Here is a 22,122-nt window from a genome sequence, read left to right on the forward strand (position 1 = left end):
TCTCGCCCGCACTCCTTCTCTTCACCCCTAGCGCACAGGCTTGCTCTTGGCACGTGCAGGGCACAGGTACGAGGTAAGCATGTGTTGAATGCAAGGAGGAAGGGGAGGGGAGAGCAGGAAAGGGGAGAAGAATTGTAAACCCTCTCTGGCCCAGGTCTGGGCTGGCTTTCTGGATCTTTGCAAACATGGCGGTGTGGAGGTGACTCTGGATTCATAGCAGCGGCAGCTCCCGGGGAAGCCGCCTCCTCTTCCCGACAAGGGGGGGTCCCCCAGGCACTGGAAGGCTGAGCAGGACTTGGGGGCTCGGCCACCCTTGGCCACAGCTGCCCATCTGCACAGGGAGTCCAAAGGGTCCCTCTTTGCAAACAGATGCCTCCCCCCAAACCTGGCGGCAGCTGGCTGGAGGGGCGTCTGGCCTCCAAGCCCAGGAGGGGCCGCTGTTTAAATCCCTCATCCAGCTGGAAAGCGAGGGCTGCTGTTTGGGTGACTAATTGCTTCCCAGATGTGCTGGCTCGGGGCTTTGCATTGGAGTTTTCTTAAGCAGGGCCACATCTGGGCAGACTGAGGAGGTGTGGTGACTGTCTGGATCACAGTGTCCCTGTTCATTGCCGTGGGTTAACTCATGAATATGGTGGTGATGGGGGCAGCAGAGGCCTCTTTCTGATGTCAGCCATGTGTAGATGGTGCACAGAGTTTACATGCAGCTCTTGTGAGTAATGAAGAGTCACTTATTTTGTGTACGGTGCCCTGATAAGTATTTCACATTTAGTCACTCAACAACCCTGGGGGGATAGGTACCGTTATTATCCCCATTTCACAATGAGTAAACAAAGGCTCAGAGAGGTGAAGTGACTGTCATAAGCTTGCACAGCTAGTGGCAGAGCTGTTGACCTCAGCCCAGACTGCACATGGCGTGGGTGTTTGATCAATGGATCTTCCTGCCTCTGCAGCAAAGTTGCTGTCCCTCCAGTCTCCAGAGGGCACGGGCTCTGGGAGAGTGCATCCTCCCCACCGAGGCTCACGACTTGCCAAGGACGCAGGCTGCCTTTGGGAGATGCCCCTGGGGAGCTCAGCCGTCTGCTCCAGGGGAGGGCAGGGCTTAGAGGTTGCTGTTGGTGTCACCGACAGTCCCACTCAGCAGTGGTGGGTCCATTCAGAGTGTACTTGCAGGTCTTATCTGCTGTCCACAGCCTCCTCTCCTTCGGTGGTGTCTTGTGGATGGTGATTACAGATGACCTTGGAGAAGACACTTCTCTCTGAGCCTCTGCTTGTGGCTGGGCTCTGGGCCAGGCAGAGGTACCCCGTGTGGTGGCACTCACCTGTGACCCCAGAGACCTGGGAGGGAGAGGCTGGAGGGTTGCAAGTTCAAGGCCAGCCTCAGCAACTTAAGTGAGGCCTTGTCTCAGAGTTAGAAACAGAATGGGCTGGAGATGTAGCTCAGAGGTGAGAGCGTGCCAGGTGCAGGGCCCTGGTTCAATCCCTGTGACCACACCCCCCACCACCCCGAGAAAAAAGAAAGGGAAGGAGAGCCAGCAGAGCCATCGCACATACGTGGGACTTGTAGAACTTCTGTTCCCCACGCCTCAGCGTGCTTTAGCGTTTCTGAGAAGAAACATATTCCCCATTTCAGAGAAGTAGACTCCTTTTCCCCTGCTCCCTGAGAATAAAAGTCTGCTTCCTGCAAGAACTGGCGTCCTCCCAGGCTAGACAGGACTTGAGAAGTTATCTGGTCTGGTGTAGCCACTGTGAAGCCAGCTCAAAAAGTGCATGTCCCCCCTGGGGGGCCCCCAGAGCAGGGAACCCCAAATGGTCCTGGGGTTGCTTGTTGCAGAAGAACTTTGACTAAACCACGGGAGTCCTCGGGCGGGCGGCACCACCTCCGTGAAGCCTTCCCTGCCTGTGACGGTCCCCACTCGCTCCCTACAGCTGGGGTGCATTTGGGAATCCATGGCCCCTCAACTTCTGGCTGAGTATGGTGGTTGCCTCCATCCTCAGGGGTACATTCTGAGACCCCCGGCGGATGCCTGAAGCCGTGGATAGCACCGGGCCCCATGTGGATTGGTCTCTTCCTAGACACACATCCCTGTGACGAGTTAGTGTATAAATTAGGCCCCAGAAGCTATTGACCACAGGAGCCAATTAGATCACAGGATAATCGTAACAATGTAACCAAAGGTATTTGAAAGTTACAGATCATTCATTTCTGGAGCTTTCCATGTGATACTCTGAGACCTCGGTTGTCAGGTAGCAATCTGTGGCTAGGGGTGGGAGGCTGCTGTGCCCTGCGCCCTTCACCACCGACCCGCGAGGACACGCCATCGCTTCTCCTTCCTGCTCCTGGTTCCCGCCTCCCCGCGACTCTGTGGAAGTACCTCCCCTGAGTGTCGTGTTCTCCTCTGAGGACAGGGATGCTGCTCTTCTTGCTCACAGCTCCATCTCAAGTGCCTAGGCAGTGTTGGGACATGGCGGGCGTTCCAGACCCTCAGCTGGGCGGGGCTGGAGGGTGGTGGAGACGCCTTAGTACGCTGGAGGCCCGAGGTGTGATCCCAGTACTGCAGAACCAGGCCACCCCCCCCCCCAGCAAAACGCCCATGGGGGGGGGGCGAGGAAGCCATGGAGAGTAGCATGGTGGCAGCCGGAGGGACAGAGTCACCACGTGCCCCAGTGCCTGCTTCTCGGCCTGGCTCTGTTTGGGATGGTACTGAGGGGACAAGAAGGCGCTCTGTCAGGGGCCTCTCTTCTCCTACCAGCTGGCTGAGCGCCCTCCTGCTAGCTGCAGTTGCAGCCTTTGTTAAAGGGGGGATGGGATCAGGACACTTGTCCTCAAGAGGGCCATTGTGTCCCCTCCCCCAGGGAGACCTTGTGGTTTTCGTAAGTGGGTGTGTGGAGGGGCTGCTGGCGTCCCGTTGGTGGGGCCAGGGATGCTGCCGGACCTTCTGCCACAAAGACTCTCGACCCCGAGGACAAGGTTGCGAACCCTGGGTCCAGGGTCACCCCTGTCACCCCTGTGCGAAACTTGGCCTGGTGCCTTTTGCAGGATTTCCGTGCCTGATACCTGGGCCAAGTTCAGCAACGACAACATCAGGCACTCTCAGAACATGCGGGCCAACTCCATCCGGCTGCGGGAGGAGGCGGAGCACCTCCTCGAGAGCTTGTCCGACCAGCTGTGGAAGCAGTTCACGGACACCAACCTGGCCTTCAACGCCCGCATCGCTGAGGAGACGGAGGCGAAGAACAAGCTGCAGACACAGCTGGCTAAGGTGGGCTGGTGCGTCCGGGAGCTCTGTCCCCTGCTGAGCCTCCGCCGTCCTCCAGTGGGTCTTGGCTGCCCTGGGAGCTGAGCCCACCCTAGTTTGAAATGGTCCCCCACGGTCTGTAGTCTTGTCCACCCCAAACGGGGGCAGGGGCTGTGAGCCTCCTGGGGAGCGTGAGCACCCCTTGATCACTGATCACGGAGCTTGGCCTGGCTGTCACCACGGCCCCCGAGAGGCTGCTGATGGCTCCCAGTGCCCTTCCCCCTTCACGGGAGGACCACGGAACTCAGCGTGACCAGGGGCCTGGAACTCGTTGTCCTGGCTGGTCCCAGCCCGTCTCTGCCCACCTCAGCATCTTGGAAATGTCGGCTTTGCATTTAAGGGTCCGCGACAGCATGACGATCCTTGCTGGGGACTGCCAAGTTCTGCCCTCCACCTCCTCCTGTCCCCATGTCAACACGCACCCCTCGCCACTCTCTTATGGGTCTGCGTCATGCCCTTTGCACCTCTGGGGTCACCCAGGGAGTCTCACGGCAGGGCCTTCAGCCACCCTACTCAGCCTAAGGGCAGAGAGCCTCCGGCTGACAGAGGCCACCATGGACAGTGGCGATGAAGGAGGACCTCGCCAGCATGGTCCCTGTCCGCCAGCAACCTCCGTCCTGGTTGGAGAGCGGTGGTGGCTGTGGAATTTACACAGGAGGGACTTGGGGACAGCAGTGTGTCTGGAGGGGTGGGAGCCCAGGGGCTGGCCTTGTCCTTTTGATTGATTGTTGGGGGAGGTTCTGTGGGCGCAGGCAGGTTTGGTGGAAATGATGGGGCAGTGTTCGCCCACCCACATCTGCCACTGCTTGGCCGGGTGCAGGAGGCAGACAAAACAGAAGCTGGTGATTAAGGTGCGATCCGTGTGAGGAGGAAGCAGCGAGGGGTGAGTCAGAGAGGCTGGGGGCTGTGCAAGGGAGGGGCGCAGAAGGGCAAGTGATGTTCACATCGAGAACAGATCCAGAGCCCAGGGGTGGAGGGCAGAGAGCTCTGAAGGGAGAGATCCAGGGCCAGGCGTTGGGGACGAAGCCGGGGGAGGGGCTGGTAGGTCCTGCTGGAGGGTGGGGAGTTTATCTGGAGAGACTGGCCATCGTGGTGACCCTTTTCAGCTCCGCAGGCCACCTGGTGGCCGTCACGACCCCTCAGTCTGCTGACGAACCGAAAAGTAGCCACGTACAATATGTACACAGATAAGTGTGTCCGCGTTCTGATAAAACACAGCCAGGCCCACGGTTGTAACGTAGTCAAGCCCTGCTCCGGACCTTAGTTTCAAGTCACTTCCTTTTTGGGAATCCACCACATCCCCTCAGATTTTGTACTCACCGTCTCTGTGTCCTGGGACCATGTCGATCATCGCTGCACCCTGTCCCATGTGGTTAGAAGTGTGCCCTCTGAGCCCGGCCGCTTGGGTGTCAGTCCTCTGTAACCTTGGACGACTTCCTGAGCCTTTCTGTGCCTCAGTCCCTTACCTGTACAGTGGGGATAAGGATGATGCCAACCTCGGGGGGTTTGAGTTCAAGCAGGTAACTGCTTGCCCCACACGTGGTGCACCTGGGGCTGGGCATGGTCATGAGTTCATGTGGTATCATTCAGGCATCCTGCTCCAGCCTTGTCCCTCCCTGCTAGTCTGCCTGGGTCTCCTGAGATCTTTGTGCAATGAATGAAGAGGGACCACAACATTAGGTTTTGTGTGTGTGTGTGTGTGTGTGTGTGTGTGTATGTACTTGAATAGTGCTTGCATGACTGAATGCTTTTAATATCAAGTTTCTTTTGTGCAAAAAAACCCTTTATTTGACAAAATATGTACAGCCTAAAATGTACCCTTCTAACCATTTTTAAGCGTGCTGTTCAGTGGTCATAGGTACATACTTGTTGTACAGCCGTGGCCACCGTCCGTCTCGGGAAATTTTCCTCTTCTCAAACTGAAATTCCGTACCCATTTCACAGTGATTCCTCTTTTCCCTTTGTCGGTGAATCAGTCTACTCTAGGTCCCTCGTTTAGTGGGATCACGGGTATTTATCTTTCTGCGACTGGCTTATTTCACTTAGCTTAATGGTTTCAAGATTCATGCACAAGTGCCAGACTTTCTTCCTTTTTAAGGCAGAGTGACCTTCCCCTCTCTTTGGAGACCACATTTTGTTTATCCATTCGTCCTTCTGTGGACACCTAGATTCTTCTGTCTTGCGGCTCTCAAGCAAGTGCTTTTCTCCTGAGGCATTCTTCAGGGTGGGACAAACCCTGCTCCCTGTCACGGTTCACCTCCTGGACTTGGCAGTCTGAGGATGACTTGGGAAGGGTCCAGAGTAAGGGTCCCTACCTGGTTACAGCCTTCTGTTTCTGGGGTATGGATGAGTGGTTTCTGTGGCCTTCTTAGAACAGCCTTTGGTTCGCCGTGAGTGATCCGTTGGAGGGGACTGTATTACTAGTAGCACTGACGGAGAGGAGAAGAACCTTTGGGTGCGGGGAAGCTTTATTGCTAACAACTCCACCACTGCGGATCAGAGAGATTTTGCAACCTCGTAGATTTTTATTAACAGTCATTATTTAGTCACCAGCCAGCACCATATGGAACATCCCAGACTGCAATATGACACTGTTGACATTTGCCTGAGCAAAGATCTGTCTTCCGGTTGGTGACTAGTTCATAGGGTGGTTTTCTAAGACGATAAAAGAAGAGATTGATGCGATGAAGAGAAATATATAGCAACCATTTCAACTTTCAATAGTCTGCTCAGCTAGAGGATTCGAAATGCTCCTTTGAAGCTTTAACTCTTGGGCAGGGGATATGGCTCAGTTGGTGGAGTGCCTCCCTCCGAGGCACAAGGCCCTGGGCTCAATCCCCAGCACCACCAAAAAAATAAAATAAAATTGACTGTTATTGATTGAGCTCAGCCTGGTTCCCCTGGGTAAGAGGCTCCTATGGAAAATTCCAGCCTCGTGTACGATGCAAAGTAATTATTTTCCCAGGGATCATTGGAATGCACTTTGTTAAGGTCTACATAGCTCCCCATGCAGACAGTGGTCTGGGGCAGTGTAGACAGGCTCATTTGTTCACTGGGATCCTGGAATTCCATCCCTGAGGTCACACCCCAAACTCTGCCACTTGCCCTGGGGTCTCACCCTTGCGGGAGCACAGCAAGGCTCTGGGGCAGCTCCTGGTCATCTGGCTCCCGCTCGAAGAGAGGCTGGAGATGGCTGCTGGCCAGAGGGGGAGCAGGCTGCTGCCTTGGGGGACTGAGTCCTCGGCCAGCCAGGGCCATTGGAACACTGAGATAAGCCAGCCCCGCTTACGTCCAATTACCAGTTGAGTGTGTTTGGGGGGAACTCGTAATGTGGGGGAAAGTGCCTCTTGCAGGGAGGCTGTTTGGGGGACAATGTGTAGAAAGTGCCCACAGATGTGGGGACCAGCTGGGCACAGTGGTGCACACCTGTCATGGTGCATATGCTTGTCACCCCAGTGACTCGGGAGGCTGAGGAAAGAGGATTGCAAATTGGAGGCCAGACTTGGCAGCTTAGGGAGACCCTCAGCAACTTAGCAAAAAATAAAAAATAAAATATATATGAATGGGCTGTAAAGTTCCATGGTAAAGCTGCCTTGGGTTCAATCCCTAGTGCGTGCGGACACCTCGTCCTGGCAGGTAAAATGACATGGAGTGCATCACACACGTGGAGATTAATGGCACCGAGTCATACAGTGACAAAGTCCTCCTCCTCCTCCTTTGAGGCCCCCCAGGTCTAGGATGGCTTCTCACCTCTGGAACATCCCGTCCCCCTTGGACATCTGGGCAGCCTTGAGCTGAGAACTTGGGGCGGAGTCAGTATCCAGCCAGGGCTGAAGTAACATGCTTTTACTTATGTCTTATTTCATGCATTTTTTTAATGAGTTTTTTCCACTTATAGCAGATGATGCTTGATTTTTTTCCATGGATCATAGTGATATAAAGTTTCATTTCAAAATACACATGGTTAAGATTTGTTTTTCTTTTCTTTTAAAATGAATTGGTTTGAGCCGCTGTGGCATGGGGTATGGCAGAGAGGGTGGGAACCGTAGGCAAAGCAGGACTCGGGCCAGAGAGTGAGAGGCCCCTGTGCTTCCACTGTCACTGCCTGTGCGGCGGTCCTCAGGTCACCTGGGGACTTTGTTAAAAGGCAGTCTGGTTGAGTGGGTCACAGCCGGCCTGAGAATCTGCATTCTGAGCACGTTCCCTGGGGACACCAAAGCTCCTGTAGGCAGCATCAAGAGTGTAGATGGTGAGAAGTGTTGGCTTTGACAGCATCTGGGTCAGCAGCTGTTCCCTCCCCCTCCCTCCTTCTCCCTCCCCCTCCCTCCCCCTTTCCCCCTCCCCTCCCTCCCTCCACCTTTCACCCCTCCCCCTTTCCCCCTCCCTCCCTCCCTCCCCCTTTCCCCCCTCCTCCTCCCTCCTCCCCTCCCTCCCCTTTTCCCCCTCCCTCCCTGCCTCCCCCTCCCTCCCCAGTCCCCCTCCCTCCCTCCCTCTCTCCTCCTCTTTCCCAGACTCAGAATCTTGGAGGAACCAAGTCTTCCCCAAAGGCTGGCCTCGGCTGTTTTAATCCTAATCAGATTTTCTTTGATTGCACTTTGTTCCAGGCTCACAAACCCGGCGTAGTCCCTCCTCCCTGGAGGGGTCAGGTCAGGTCATCCCGTCCCGTCGTCATCCCAATTTGTGCACTGTCACCCCTGGGTGGACAGCACAAGCCCTTAAGTCAAAACCTCATTTTCCTGTTACACGGGTCACAGCCATGACCTGAGGAGCTGGGGGACCATGCTGAGCCAGACACACAGGAACCCGTCTTGACGAGGTCCTAGAATCAGACGTCCATTTCCCTGATGCCTCTTGAGGGCTGCACCCGGCACAAGCTGTTTCCTGTAGTCAGAGGCAGCAGAATGGAGCTGGGAGGCAGATGGGGTGGTGACAGCCACTGAGGAGAAGCGTGTGGCAGCCCGGGAGGGACCGGATGGTTATAGTCTATGCAGGCACTTCCGGTCACAGCGGTCAGCAGGTATTTACTAGCCCCTGATGGGCCTCCCGTGGGCTCTCAGGAGGCATCTGAACCCACAGGCTGGAGCCCAGGCCCAGGACTCCACCGTCCCAGCTGCTCCGCGTGGACTCCTCCTCCCTGTCCCACTTGGCAGCTCCAAGTTCCAGATGCTGCCAGGGGCTTCCAGGGGCTCCTCGGGGCTCATCCCGGAACTTCAGGGTCCCCTGGATGCCCCTCTCTGTCCCAGCCACCCCCACTCCATCAGCCAACCTGGTGAGCCTCTTGCTTCTACCCACCTCAGCCTCCGCCCAGAGCCTCCCTGGTCTCTTACTGGATTATCGCAGTGGTCTCTGCTTCTGAGACGGCCCATCTCTGAGCTTTTCCAATCTGGGGGTCGACTGATGAACTGGCTGCTACTTTAGAACATTCCATCCTTGAGAAGGTTGATAGATAGTTCAGTTGCTTCTGATTCTTCGGGATCAGGAAAGCAGAGGACAGGCTCTTTGGGTAATACCTGCCAGTACTGCAGGCCATCGCTGGACCTTGGCCACACCAGGCACTTGCCAGGCTCTCAGGAGAGTCCCTCCATGGCCCTCACCTGTGCGACCCCAGCACCCGGCATGCTGCCTGGGGCGTGTTCTGGTGGATTCTAAGTGAATGCTGACTGAGTGGTTTTGATCAGGGGATGCTGAACTGGACCTGCAGATTACTTGGCTTTCACATTTTTCTTTTAACCACTTTATTTATATTTAATGTACAATTACCTGCACATATTTCAAATGTACAATTTGAGAAACTTTGATATTGTAGGTCATACAGCCAACACCTCCATCCAGGTGGTAGCCATAGGTATCACCCAGAGTTCCTTGTGCCCCTCTGTCATGGCTCTCTCCTGCCCCTCCCCGACTTCCCCACCACACGGATCTGTTTTCTGTCACCACGGGTTAGTTTGCATTTTCTAGAATTTATATAAATGGAGACATACTATATGGACTTTTTTTTTTTTTAATTTGGCATTTTTCCCCTCCAGAAAAATGTTTGAGAGTCACAGTTGATTTTTCTGGTGAGCGGTGTGTGTTTATGGCTATGAACACTGCGGGTGTTACACACAGACCCCGTTTTCTTATGCACTTACCTACTGATGAACATTCACAAGTTTGGGGCTGTTGTAAATAGAGCTGCTATGAGGAGCTGGGTCCACACATTTGTATGTAGACTCATAGATTTAAAAAGTATATATATTTTGATTAAAAAATGGAGATTTCACATTTTTAAAAAAATTCCAAAATGTTGGTGGCTCTAGCCATTCAGAGCTCCCAGGGAAACAGTGGCCTGGAGCTGGGTGGCCCTAGCTTCTCTTGGGACTGGGCTTGGCCTCCACTTTTCCCCAGTCCCCACCACACCCTCACGGCCCCCTTCCCACATTTGCGGTGCCCCCTGGCTCTGGTGTTTCACATTCTGTTTTGTGTCTCGGGAAATTCAGGGAGGCAGATGCGGAAAGCAAGGCCTGGGGAAGGTTGGACCAGGCCCCAGAGGGCGAGGAACGTGGCCTTGAGGGCTGCCTTTTATGCTGAAATTTCTTGGGGGTTTTGACCTTCAAGTGGCCATCAGCATCGGGAAGGCCTGGGCAGGAAGGCTCTGTGTCTGAGTGGCAAGAGCCAGGCTGGGGATCTGAGGTCCCACGTGTGGCTGCGCAGCCCTGTGTGTCCCAGGAGGTCTGGAACCCATCGTGGAGTGGGAAAGGCTTCTGTGCTTTGCAGGCAGCAGGATCACATCCAGCGTCGGGGCCTGTGGCCAAGCTACTGACGGCTGGTTTCTAAGACTAGCTGAGCCCTGGGAAGTAGAGCCGGCTGGCTGCCCGGAGCTGCCCTGTGCTCACTACATGTCCTTAAGCACCACGGAGGGCGGCGAGAAAGTTCCCCTCTCCTCAAGTCCTACCATCCATCCTAGCAGTGCCAAAGAGCAAGATCCCTGTGTCCCCGTCTGCTCTGACACCTCCCTCCCTGGCCCACCTCCCTTTCCAACAGCAAGGCCTCCAGCCTCAGGCTGAGGACCTTGGAAGGGTCTCTCTTCCTGTTAGAATTAATAACCTTTTTTTTTTCATTTTCTTTATTGTTCTGGTGCCTTCTATTAGTGGAAAAGGGGACTAGTTTCCACTTATGGCAATAATATAAAGACTCCTTTTCAAGGTGTAGCTCAAGGGTAAAGTGTTTGCCTAGCATGCACGAGACCCAGGTTCAACCCCAGTACTTAAAAAAAGATTCCATTTTAACTACATTCAGTAAAGCCTGAAATTGGAGTTTATTTGAAGAAAAATATTAAATAATTGTACAGGTGACATGTGGGGCTGGGAAATATTATGAGGATGATACTAAAATCACTGGCAGAATGATTCCTCCTGTCTCAGCGTGAAGGCTCGCTGTGGCCATGAGGACAGTTGCCATCTTTTAAGAAAACACCCCCGTAATGCCATAGTATTCAGCTGAAGAAGCAGCCACGTGTCCTGAGGCGTGGTGACCAGATCCCGAGGATCATTTTAACCAGCCCCTATTTTCCTCTGGGTACTGACTTCAGAACAGCACCCACTCCCCACCTCCCAGGCTGACCTTTCCCACGTGGGCACGCTCACCGGATGGCCACTGCTCATCTGGTTTGGGCTTTCCCCCTCTCAGCAGTATGCTTTTCATAGAGGTGGACATCCTTTTAGAGGTTCTCAGCTGGGGGTGACCGCCCCCCAGGGGACATGTGTCTGAGAGGGGGTGCTCCTGGCAGCTCATGTACAGCAGCCAGGGGTGCCCTTCAGTGTCCTACACTGCCCAGGACACCCTCACGCTAGAGAAGGACGTGAGCCCAAATGTCAGCAGGTGCTGGGCTGAGAAACTCTGCTCTAAAGGAATTTCAGGCAAGAAACCGAGGAGGGTGGGTGTTTTAGGGAGGAAAAACTCCAGAATTCTCAGATCTGCTTTCTGTGGTGTGGTGTTCTGTGTCTGGGGGTTGAACCTAGGCCCTGTGAGTGCTAGGCAAGTGCTCTAGCACTGGATCTTCAGACCTGGTTGAGCCCTGGATTTAAGGCCATTGCCTGAGGGGGCCGGTTACCTTTTTATAAACTGCAAATTTCTAGAAGACAGAAATGTGGGGGCATAAAAGCTGGACTATGCATTCCGTGGCTTGGATCCTCAGAGCATCTCCATCCTAAAAGCCATCCCCCACTTGTTCAAGACGACTGTCCTGTAGGTCCTGGGCTGGTGTTCATGTGGCTTCCCGATGGACCACTGTGGCGTTCCCAGCTATTTCACGCTGGGCCCTTAGGAGAAGGCTCAGGGCCACCTAAGGCCATGGGTCTCTCTTCCTGTTGTTCACCTTCGTGCCCAGAGGACTCAGAGGCCCTCCAGAGTCATGCAGGCCCCGTGTCATCCTGGTGCCTGGGTGGTGTGTACCGAGCTACACCAGCAAGACGGGTCTGCCAGAGCTCCGGCCTGGGGGGTGGGGGAGTGGGAGGATGGGGCACTGCGTCACCGGTGGTGGGTCCAGGGACACTGTGCCAAATGAAAGAGGCACCACTGGCATCAGAAAAACAGGGCCAAGGCCCAAAGCTGGGAAGAGAGCCCCAGACACAGGAGGTTGGAGGAAACCAGCTGGAGACTGGGCGAGAAGGAACTCAGCGGGCACGTGACGGGCAGCTCTGCGAGGCCTGCGCCAGCTCCTTCTGAGAATACACCCCGTGGCAGGGGCACAGGTGTCTTCTCCCTGGCCCACTTCCGCTGGCCTCAGCCAATCCGGGGCGTCCGTGGGCGGGGCGTCCGTGGGCGGGGCGTCCGTGGGCGGGGCGTCCGTGGGCGGGGCGTCCGTGGGCGGGGCGTCCGTGGGCGGGGCGTCCGTGGGCGGGGCGTCCGTGGGCGGGGCGTCCGTGGGCGGGGCGTCCGTGGGCGGGGCGTCCGTGGGCGGGGCGTCCGTGGGCGGGGCGTCCGTGGGCGGGGCGTCCGTGGGCGGGGCGTCCGTGGGCGGGGCGTCCCGGAGGGAGGCTGCCCAGGGTTGGGGTTAGCTGGCTTCAACTCTGGCTCTGGCCTTTTCTCGCGATGTCACCGTGGCCAGGTTGCGCGACCTGTCTTGGCTTCAGTTTCCTCCTCTGTCAGGTGGGAGCAGTGGACAAGTCGTTGCGAGTAAGAGCAGAGTCAGGTGATGGATGAACCTCCGCTCTAAAGCCTTGGTCTGATTTCTGGCCTGCCGAAGCGGGGACCGGCACCCAGCACCCAGCACCCGGGTGAACTTTGATGTGGGTACGGGATCTTGGGAAAGAACCATCCCCTCTGACTGTTTCCTATCCGTAAGAAAGGGATGATCCTTCCGGCTGTGAGGAGCACGAAATGGTACCGCCCTTAGCTGAGCAGGGGAATCCGAGTGTCTGGGGCTCCTCCGGGGATTCTCGTTTTATTGGTCAGGGTGTGGCCTTGGAGTAGACCCTTTAAAGTCCCCTGATGATGCTCATTCCCGGGATCGAAACCCATGACTGAGAACAGGGTTGGCGTTCAGAACAGTGGTTCTCTAGGTGTGGTCCTTGGGCCAGCAGCATGAACACCCCCCGGGGACCTGTTAAAAATGTAGATGATCAGGGTCCATCTTGGACCCACTGAATCAGAAACTCTGCAGGTGGGACCCGGGAGTCTGAGGCCTAACAAGCCCCGGGTGCACACTCTAGGTGTTGGTGAACAAACGTGATCCCTCCCTCTTCCCTCTCCCTGAAGCAGATGTGTTCCCAGCAGATCCTATTTGCTGGAGTGCGTCAGAGCTTGGGGGCACAACAGTGAACATGAAAGACAAGACCCTCCCCTTCAGGGACCTTATTCTAGTGGGGGAGACAATTTTTTTTTTTTTTGAAAAGGCAAACAATTAAAAATTGTGACAGGTATTGATACCGCTGTTGACCGGTGACGAGTCCTTGCTTCCCCGATGTTGAAGAATAACACCAAAGAAGCACGCCGAGGCCAGGTCAGAGTGGAAAGTAGAAGTTTATTAAAGGACAGCAGAAAAGACTTCTCCCGGAGGAAGAAGGGGACCCAAGAGGTGGAATCCATGGAAGTGCGGTTGTTTCCCCTTTTTATAGTTTTTGGTGATGGAATGTAGGTTGGAAGGCCCAAGGGGTGGGACACAGGTGGGCCAAAGAAGTAATCTGGTCAGGAAGGACTTCATTATCACTTCTTTGGGATGGACTTTGGCCTAGGGCCTTTTCGGACTTCATTACATTCCATGAGTTGTCCTGTGTTTCCCTGAGTCATTCTCAGCATGGTCTCCATTTTAGATTTCACTTGATATTAGACCCGATTTACCTAACTACACTGACTACCTAACTTTAAATCTGGCTTCAGTATCAAGATCCTCTAAGTCCCGAGACAGGATTGTGGATCACCATGAATTTTCACAGGACCATCAAGGCCTCCTCTCTAGCAGGGACCACCCCCCTCTCCTGCTTCCAGACTCCTCCAGGACTTTCAGGACACTGGCCCCAGACTGCCACTCTGTAGCTGAGACCTGTGTTGGTCTGGTGTTGTCTGAAGGTGCTGAATCACTGCCTGCAGAAGCAGCCGGGAGCTGGGCTTGCTCACATCTCCCCTGGAGAAGTGGTTCTCAACCAAGGCGAATTCACTCCCCTGTGGCATTTGCGAGTGTCTGGAAACATTTTTTGTTTTCACAACTGTTGGGGAATGCTACTAGCACACGGTGCTCAGAGGCCAGGAGCTTCTGCACACTCCAATGTCAAGGTGCTGAGCCAAAGAACCCCTCTTGGGAGTGTTCTTGTCCTGAATTCCTGGCCACGGCTCTCTGGAACCTTCTTCTCTTTTCTCTCTTCTTAGCTGAACTTGAAAATCTTCCATCATCTGACCAGAAAAATTATTCCAGACTCTCTACCCCCTTCCCAAACTGGGAAATCCGCACAGAGCCAGACATCTCCTTGGAAACCCCTTGGCTTCATGCAGTCAGGAAAACAATGAATTTGCCAGGTAGCACAAAGCATGCCGAAGCCTAACGTCGGCTGGAACGGCTAGATCCATTTTTTCCCTCCACATAAAAATAATTTCTGGCCTCAGAGGCTTTTTGTGCTGTCACAAGATGTTGGCAGAGAGTTTTCCATGGCAAGTGGTCTGGCCAAAGGTAGTATCTTCCCTCTCAAAGCTGTGGATTTCTATTCCAGCCAGGAACATGCGCACTTTTCCGCTGAGCCAGGGTTGGTTTCGTTGGAGGCAGACCGGATGATCGCCTTTCACACGCCGTGCCGTGCGTGGCCGGAGACTGTTCCCAGGGGGACCTCACCCTTTCCACACCCTGGGTGCTGGGTCAGGGTGGAAGTTTGCTTCCAACCAGATGAGGGAGGATGATCAGAGCTGAATTTTCCCCCCGCTGCAAGTGGAAGGAGGAAGAAAAGACCCAGGAACCTGACTCAGCGTAGCCAGGGTCTTAAGAGCTTGGCTCAGCTTCACTCCTCTCTCCCTCCCCTGACCCTATGAGAAGGGGTTATTATGAGCCCCATTTTACAGATGAGAAGACTGAGGACAAGTGATTTGCTGAAAGCCCTCCTGCCTACCCATCCTCCAGCTGTGCTATGGCAGAGCCGGGGAGTCCTGATCTAGTTGGGGGTAATGGGGACATTTCCCCTAGCCTCATGATAACCACAATAATAGGGTTGATAATTTGAGACTCAAGCCAGTTTCATTTTCCTCTTGCCCTGCCCCAGGACATTAGCAAGATCTGGAAACATTTTAGTTGCGGCAAGTGGGGGCAGGAAGTGTGCTACCGGGGTACACAGCAGGGCTGCTGGTGAACACAGGGAGGTCCCCCACCTCCCACTGCCAAGTGACTTGGAAGGAAGGTTTAGATTTAAAGAGCGAGGATGGGAAAAGGATAAATAGGTAGGTGGCTCGGCAGGTGGGTGGATAGATAGGACACACTATGTGGGTTACCGAAATTGCTCCTCGGAGTCAGCCTCTGGCCAAATGCCATTATTATCTCCACTTTACAGACGGGGAAACCAAGGCCCAGAGAGGGTTGGCGATTTGCCAAGGCCACAGCCTCGGCAGTGGAAGTACTCATTTGGGCACAGGCTGGTGGCTCCCAAGCCTCCCCTTTGGAGGTTGTTCCTGATTTTAGGGGTGGGCAGGCTGAAGTCCGTGACCCATGACCCATCCCGGCCTCTCACTCTCCACGTTCCCTAAGTTAGCAAGTCCTTCTCGTTTTCCCTTTTGAATATTCTCCTGACTGCGTTCCTTTGTGTCTCTCCACACCAACATGGTGTGAGTCCTCCTGTCCCTCAGCACCCCCAGCCTGGTCCCCGTCTGCCACAAATCTGACCACAGGTTTCACCACCTAGAAACGTCAGACAGGCAGCTCAGAGGGGTGGCTTCTCTGTGACGGGCCACAGCAGAGGTTGCAAGCTAACAGAGGAGGGCCCAATACCCACCCACAAGTGTCTCTGTAAATCAAGTTTTATTGGCAGCTACACCGTGCCCTTACCTGTTGTCAAGGCTGCTTTTCTGCTACGAGGACCAAGTTGAGGGATTTCAACAGAGACCATAAGGGCCTCCCTTCAGTCTAGCGGGGGCTGGCTCGGGAGACTTAAAACACACTGGAAAGATGGGGGCTGATTGAATCTAAATCTCCAGGGCCTAAATCGGGGGCCTGTGGGGTGCAGCCCGCCTGAGAACCCGGAGCTCTCAGTTCCCAGAGCAGGAATCCACCTCCCTGTGCCTTTTTGTCCCTCGGGGGCTTCGGTGGTGGGATGAGGCCCAGCCACACTGGACATGGCTTTTCAGTCCTTCAGTTGAAACGCTTGTCTCTTCCAGGAACACCCTCCAGGACACACTCAGGGATGATGTTTGCCAGTGTATGGGCACCCTTAGTCCACACCAGGCGACACCGAGTTAAGCATCACACTGCTCCTGTTTAGTCCTCACATAGCCCTGCGGGTGGGTTATTATATATCAATTTTACAGTCAAACCAACGTGCTCCACACTGCGTCTGCAGCTAGACAGGCCTCGATGGATGTCGATCCCAGTTTGCGTGAGGCACAGAGAAGTTGTGATCTCTGCAAGGTCACACAGCAAGTAAGAGCAGGAGCTGGAATGTGTGAACGCAGAGAGATGGCAGAGGACTGTCCCTGGAGGCAGGGCATGTGACAGGCTTAGGCTCTCCTTGATGGTGGCACCCCACAGCACGAGGGTGTAGAACTCAGGGCTGGGAGAGGGAATGAGGTGGACATCCTCTCCCACACCCTCTCTCCTGCTCCTGGCCAGGGCGGGAAAGACGGGGCTGGCTGCCAGACCCGGGTGCCAAGACTCCTCCCATGGGGTGACCCCCTGGGCCAATCCCCAGGGGCCCCGCCCAGCCTCCAGGATGAGCCAGACTGCCCAGGAGCCTGGTTCCCTTACGGCCCAGCGTTATGGGAACAGGAAGATCAAAGTCTCTGAGGAGGGGTCTGGGTCCCAGAGCAGCCCTCTGAGCTTGGGGACAAGGCAGCGAGGCAGCCCTGTTTATGAGTGTCCCTGGGTGTGAGAGATTGCTGTGTCTGGCGGGGGCAGGTGGGGAGCCAGGTGCCACGGCTTCCTTGTGGCCCTTTACAGGGTGTGTTTCTGGAGGAAGCTGGCCCTTGGGAAGAGCCGGAGTCTCACCAGCCCTGTGGGGGGCAGCCCAGAGGTTCACGCACCTGCCACATTTTCAGGCCCAACCCTGCATGCTGGGTCACGGCAGGAAGAGGGCCCGGCTCTGGCCTGAGGGCTGAGTCCCGGGTTTCCAAGGCTCATCCAGGTACATTCCCCCACCCCCTGGCCACTTGGGTTCCACTGGGACAGCCTTGGCTTCTATGCCCAGTTCTGCCTGCGCCCATTAGCCCAGCTCCTCACGGAGGGAGGCTCCTCGTCTTTGCATGTCACTGTGTCACCTGCGCCCCTGGTTCTTGACCCTGGCTGCATCACCCCGGAGGGTCTGAGAAGTCCTGGTGCCCAGGCCGCAGCCCAGGCCCTGGACACCAGAAGCGGCGCGGGCGGGGCGGGGCTGCAGGAGTGCTAACTCCTGTGGCCCCTGGGCCGCCAACCTTGGGAATGGCCTTTACCATTAGATGGTATTTTTTCAAAATTCTCCCTTGAAAAATAAGGACATTAGATTTGAAGGACACTTTGAATCTCTTAGGGCGGCAGGGAGTTGCCCTCCCGAGCCCCGTGAAGACGGATGAGTGTGCAGTCTGTCTGGGTTCTCCCTCACCTGTCCCTGTCTCACTGGGTGGCCTGGTCACTCTTTCTCCCAGGATGCCCAGTGTAATTGTCCCGCGGCTCTCTTGGTGCAGTTGTGTTCTCATCCGCGTGTGTGGTGTTTTGCAGATATTTAATGCTTTCAGGAGGGATCATGTGGTCTTGTGCCTGGGCCGCCTGCGCTCCTCACCCGGCTCCTTCCAGAGGCCCAGTGCCGAGGCCGGGCCGGCTGAGCCTCCTCATGGAGCGCTGGAGGCGTACAGTCATGGCACCTGGTGGCTGTCAGCTGGCTGCCCACCAGAGGCGACACTGCGAGGAACGTGTGTGACCTGGGGGTCACGGGTGACAATTTCCTACAGTATATACCCAGGACTGACTCACTGGGACGCGCAGGTCCCCAAGGTGGGTCTGGTCCCATTGACTCGCTCTCCAAAAAGGCCACTCGGGGTGAGGGTCCTGCTGGCTTCCTCCTCAGCAGAAGGTCCAGGCTGCTCTGTCCCTGGTCACCTCACACAGTGGTCTGCTCCTGGCCTGGAGGTGGGGGCCGCTCTCCTCAGGTTCTGGAGCTCTGGAGCCCCCGGCTTTCAGGACTGGGGGTGGCTGCGGGAGCTCCCCTCTGATGAGGATGGCCCTGGCTCTGAGTGATGGGGCTGGACAGAGGTGACGGGAACGTTTCTGGCAGTGTTCACACTTGCTGCGGCCTGGGCTGGGGGTGTGCGTCACCAGATGGTTCTAGAGCAGCCAGTTGTGGAAGGTTCTGGAAAACCCTCAGACGGGCTCACTCAAGAGGTGCTGCCGAGGGCTATGGGGAGGCAAACTGCAGGCGGTCCCCCCTGGGCCCAGCACCCGCCTTCCCTGGGCACCACCAGGGCCCTCCCCAGCTCGGACGTGCTCCCTCTCCTGCACGTTGGATCTTCCTGTGGACACCCAGCAGGACTTGGAGTTTCCCAAATGCGGTCTCTCTGGAGTGTCTCCTCGACCCTGTGCTCCAGGACTTACTGGGCACCTTGGGTTAAATGTCACTTCAAGTTTTTTAAAAAATACATTTATTTAGAAGAGACACTGTCAAGGCACGGCAGACCGTGAGCACTCAGTCAGAGCCTGTCACCTAGGAGCCTGGCGGTCCCACGGCTGCTCCTGCCCCTCTAGGGAGCCGACCTGGGTGTGGCCAGCAGGTTTGAAGAGGAAGTGGCCAGAGATAATGGTCTCACTTTCCTCATCTAGAATCAGGGAATGTTGCTGGAACCTTCCTCAGAGGATTGATTTGCACCTCTAATGAGATGTCCACGTGAGGGTCCCGGTGCCGGCCTGGCCTGGAGCACCTTGATGAGCAGTCCAGTGTGGCTGCACCCGCGAGGGGATTCAGGATTGAAGTGTCCCCCCACCCGTGTGCGGCACACCAGAGGGACCTTCCAACAGCAGGCAGAAGGGACTTGAGCTGCTGAGGTGGAGGAGGGCGTCATCCCGCCACGTGGGAGGTCGCAGGTGTCCACTGCATTAAAGGGGCAAAGGAAAGTGAAACGTGTACAACGTAAAGGCCACCAGGAGGGGACTGTGTGCCTGTCCCAGCGGATCCTCCACCCAGATCCTTGCTTGCTGCTAAGGAGGGCCCACACCGGGAGCCCTGGGCTTGGTGACAGAGCACAGGCGGGAACGCCCTTCCCTGGCCCAGGACCAGGCCTTGTTAGAGCGCCAGGCCCTGGTGAGGCTGGCCCAGCCCTGAGCAGGGGCACCAAGGGCGAGGACCGTGAAGGAGGCCAAGGGAGGGCAGCCTCAGCGATGTCCCCCTTTCCACCCCAGCCACGGGACGTACAGATGGCGGGGTGCAGGCTGGTCCCCCAACAAGACCAGCACTGGGCCGTGGGGCACCACGGAGCACTTGTCAGCTATGTGAGGCTGCATTTTCCCCCATACCAGGCCCAGGGGGACCTCTGACGTCCCCCAGAGCCCTCCCCCAAAGGGCAAGATTCCCAGGAAAGTCCCCAGGACTTCCAGGAGGGGTGAAGTGCTTACGTGGCACCCACACCCTGGGCCACATGGGCCCACTCTAGGGCCATGTTCCACCATCGAGGACTCACTCTGTTCTGGGGGCTCCCTGGGAGCTGGGTGCGGCCAGCCTCCCTCCCAGGTGTGCTGTGGAGGAGGCTGGGCCGCCTCCGCCCACTCCTAACTCAGCCGCCCTTCTCCACGCACTCCCAAGAAACAGGCCTCTCCGTGCTCTCTAAGTGTCAGAACCGTCTTTCCAGGCTCTCCTAAGCCGACAGGGAAGCCAGGGCTTTCACACTTGGACAAACTGTCTTTTAAGCCATTTCTTGGTGCCTGTAGCACGTGCCTCTGACTCACTGAAATAGCCATCCTCAGGTGTCTGTGAATGTTTGACAGCTTCGATAAGGGGGAAGGAACATGATTGGAGAATCCTTACAGGCAGGGCCTGGGGGTTGTCCGCACTGTCCCGACCCCACTCAGGAGCACCGGCATGTTAATGTGGAGTCACTTTTCTTCTATCTCAAAACCTTAGGAATATAGGTCCATATTATTTGGGGGGCAGACTGTTCCCAAATTTTCATGTGCATAAGAACCGTTGGGGAGTGGTTGACAATGCAGCCTTCCAGATCCCACAGCCAATCATGCAGTCAGGGTTTATCTAGCTACTACTGTGGCTTACCAGATTTAGCAAATAAAAATGCAGGACACCCCGTTAACCCTCAGCATCAGATCGACAATCAATCATTCTGATGTCAGTCTACCTCACGCGGTGGGCAATGTCTTAGTCTGTGGGGGAGTTATAACAAGGTACCACGGAGGAGGAAGCTTATAAACAATGAGATTTACTTCTCACAGTTCCACAGGCCCAAGTCCACCACAGGGTGTCAGCTCGGCCGGTTCCCCTGGGGGCTGACTTCTCATGGTGGAAGAGATGGAGGTAGCTCTCTGGCCTCTTACAAGGGCACTAGCCCTGTTCACGAGGGTGCCATTCTCATGACCCAGTCACTGTCTTCCAGTGCCAACACATTGGAATTAGGGTTCCATTACGTGAATTTTGGGATAATACATCCAATTGGCTCACCGTGGGACACACACTAAAAAGTGATCAGGTGTCTATCTGAAATTCAAATTTAACTGGGTGTCCTGTAGTCTCACTGGCCCCTTTGATGTCATCGATCTTTTCTCATTCTCCGGCCTTTCTGTCTCTCTCTCCAGACCTCCACGACTTTGATGACGGGAATTTCCTAATAGGGTCTCCATCATGGTTTCTTTGCATTCATACTCCTCATTTATTGTACCAACAGTCAAAATAGAAAAGGCATTTACTGGTTGTGGTCTGGTGTCAAAATGGTGGGCACACAGCAAACATCGCTTGGTTTCAAAATGGCGGGCACAGAAAGTGAATGCCCCCCACAGAATGGCAGGCTAGTCTCAAGCAGTAATCCCAGTAACTTCTTGTTACTGGGGGAGCCGGTGAGTGGGCTTCTTAAATGCTATTGTTCTCTGGGCCAAGTGAAATTGATAATGGATAATATCTGCATCTCTTCCTGGGCTCTGGGGCCATCATGGCTGGGTGCCACCTCTAGGCATGTCAGGACCTGGGTCCTCACCATGGGGTCCTACCAGCACAGCCCTCCCACAAAGAGCCTCCTTGCAGAAAATATAGCTGCTCAGAGAGCTGGGCCACTGGGTGACAGCAGTGTGTATGACGTCTGTTTGGTGTGTGGGCTCCATCCCTGGTGTGTCTATGGGGGCCAGGTGCAAGGTTGGGTCCTTCTGGTACCAGGCTGGCCTGGCGTGCCCATTCTTTAGCAGTGCTCTCATTCTTTATTGTGGAAATTTTCCTACACACAGAAGCAGAGAGAATCACTCAGAAGACTCCCATGTCCCAACACAAGTGACAACCCTTTTCCAATCTTTCCTTGTGACGACCTTGTTCTGATTTTCCTTGCCTCTTCCGTGGAGATCCAGCAGGCTTCTTATCAGGAGCACATCCTGACGCACTGTGCTGATGAGTTCCTTCTTCCCGGGTTTCTACCTGCAGAACCTCCACGCAGAACTAGACTCAGAGCGGCCCACCCCAGCAGGCTCCTCCGCCCCTGCTTGGGATGTGAACTTCCCCAACTGTAGGGCACAAGGGTGGCATGTTAGTGGGTGAAATGTTTCTATGGAGAAGCTGAAAAGTTTCTCTCTTTCTTCTCCACTTACTGACCTAGTTACTGGGAATGATAATAAGATTGTGAAATAGACACGGAGCAGCCCACACTAATTCCGATGAAAACAGCCTTGGAGATGAGCGGCTGTTCTGATTCCTCCATGTCAATGCTCAACCCCCCCTTCCTGTCTTCCCACTGAACACTGACTGGCTGCATCCATGGACACTGGAGACTCAAGGCAAGACCTTGAATCTCGGCACTGCCCATCCCCAGCATTCACAGTGTGGGCTGTGGTGGCCAGAGGTGCCCAAACTGCTCCCCAAGAACCTCTTAGGGTGAGGACCCTCACCACAAGGGTCCAGGGGTGGGGCAGGAGTAATTAAGCACTTCCTAGGGCTCCCTGAGTTGGCCTTAGCTCCCTGCAGGCCCAAAGTGGGAGGAGGCCAGCGAGTCC

The 22,122-nt window shown here is 55.4% G+C and overlaps 1 protein-coding gene across 1 annotated transcript in view; it reads left to right on the forward strand.

Moving 5' to 3' along the window:
- TEKT5 (tektin 5) overlaps window positions 1-22,122 on the forward strand; it is a gene marked incomplete at both ends in the record, with an annotated part of 39,922 nt that overhangs the window by 10,185 nt on the left and 7,615 nt on the right. The window contains one exon of the mRNA XM_081300046.1: window positions 3,038-3,260. Coding sequence (XP_081156172.1) covers window positions 3,038-3,260 — 223 coding nt within the window. The remainder of the gene's footprint in view (window positions 1-3,037; window positions 3,261-22,122) is intronic.

Source organism: Spermophilus citellus, assembly GCF_964194105.1.
Source record: "Spermophilus citellus genome assembly, chromosome: 6".
NCBI lineage: Eukaryota > Metazoa > Chordata > Mammalia > Rodentia > Sciuridae > Spermophilus > Spermophilus citellus.